This window comes from Hetaerina americana, unplaced genomic scaffold (assembly GCF_022747635.1).
Source record: "Hetaerina americana unplaced genomic scaffold, ioHetAmer1.1.p SCAF_3, whole genome shotgun sequence".
Taxonomy (NCBI): Eukaryota; Metazoa; Arthropoda; class Insecta; order Odonata; family Calopterygidae; genus Hetaerina; species Hetaerina americana.
In genome coordinates, this window is record NW_027286874.1 from 52845282 (window position 1) to 52845968 (window position 687).

At 44.0% G+C, this 687-nt stretch overlaps 1 protein-coding gene across 1 annotated transcript in view; it reads left to right on the forward strand.

The window, feature by feature from the left end:
• Window positions 1–302: 302 nt before the first annotated feature.
• Window positions 303–687, forward strand: part of LOC139690038 (monocarboxylate transporter 14-like) — a 16260-nt gene continuing 15875 nt past the window's right edge. The window contains 1 exon segment of the mRNA XM_071587222.1: window positions 303–348. Coding sequence (XP_071443323.1) covers window positions 303–348 — 46 coding nt within the window.

Below are 687 nucleotides of genomic sequence, written 5' to 3' on the forward strand. Positions count from 1 at the left end.
TGAATCTCGATCGACTGTCCCACTCAGGCGTCGTCCCACCTATATATCCACCCGGACCCCGAATCCGAGGCCGAGCGGGCATAGGGAGGTAGGACCGTCCGAGAAGGACGGTCGGCCGGATTCAATTCGGAAGGGACATACCTCCAGGTCACGTTCCGTGACAGTTCTTTTATTAAGGAAACATAGTGTTATTACATTTTCATTATTAAATACAACCCCCCTTCCACGGGAAAAACTATGCAATACCGCCATGTTGTCCACATAAATGTTTTAGCCGTGTCTGGCTCTGCCACACTTACAGCATGGTGTGCGGCCATAATGCCGCCAGGGCCTCTGCTATTACGATAGGTGTGTCGTTTTCCAAGGCCCACACTTCCGTAGTCTTGAGGAGGGGAATCGTCCACGCTACCTGCCACGGTTAGGTTATCCACATGAGCACATTCTTCCGACCTACCCCCCTCTCCAATCTCTCTATGTATATGTATGTATGTATATATATATATATATATATATATATATATATATATATATATATATATATATATATATACACACACACACAGATGTAGATTTTTAAACCATAGAAAACACAAAGAAAGGACACTCCTATTTGTTGTTTTGACTTTCGACGTTTCGATCTGCGTTTTTATATCTTTGTGCGTCGCCAAAGAGCGTTCCATTTCGAAT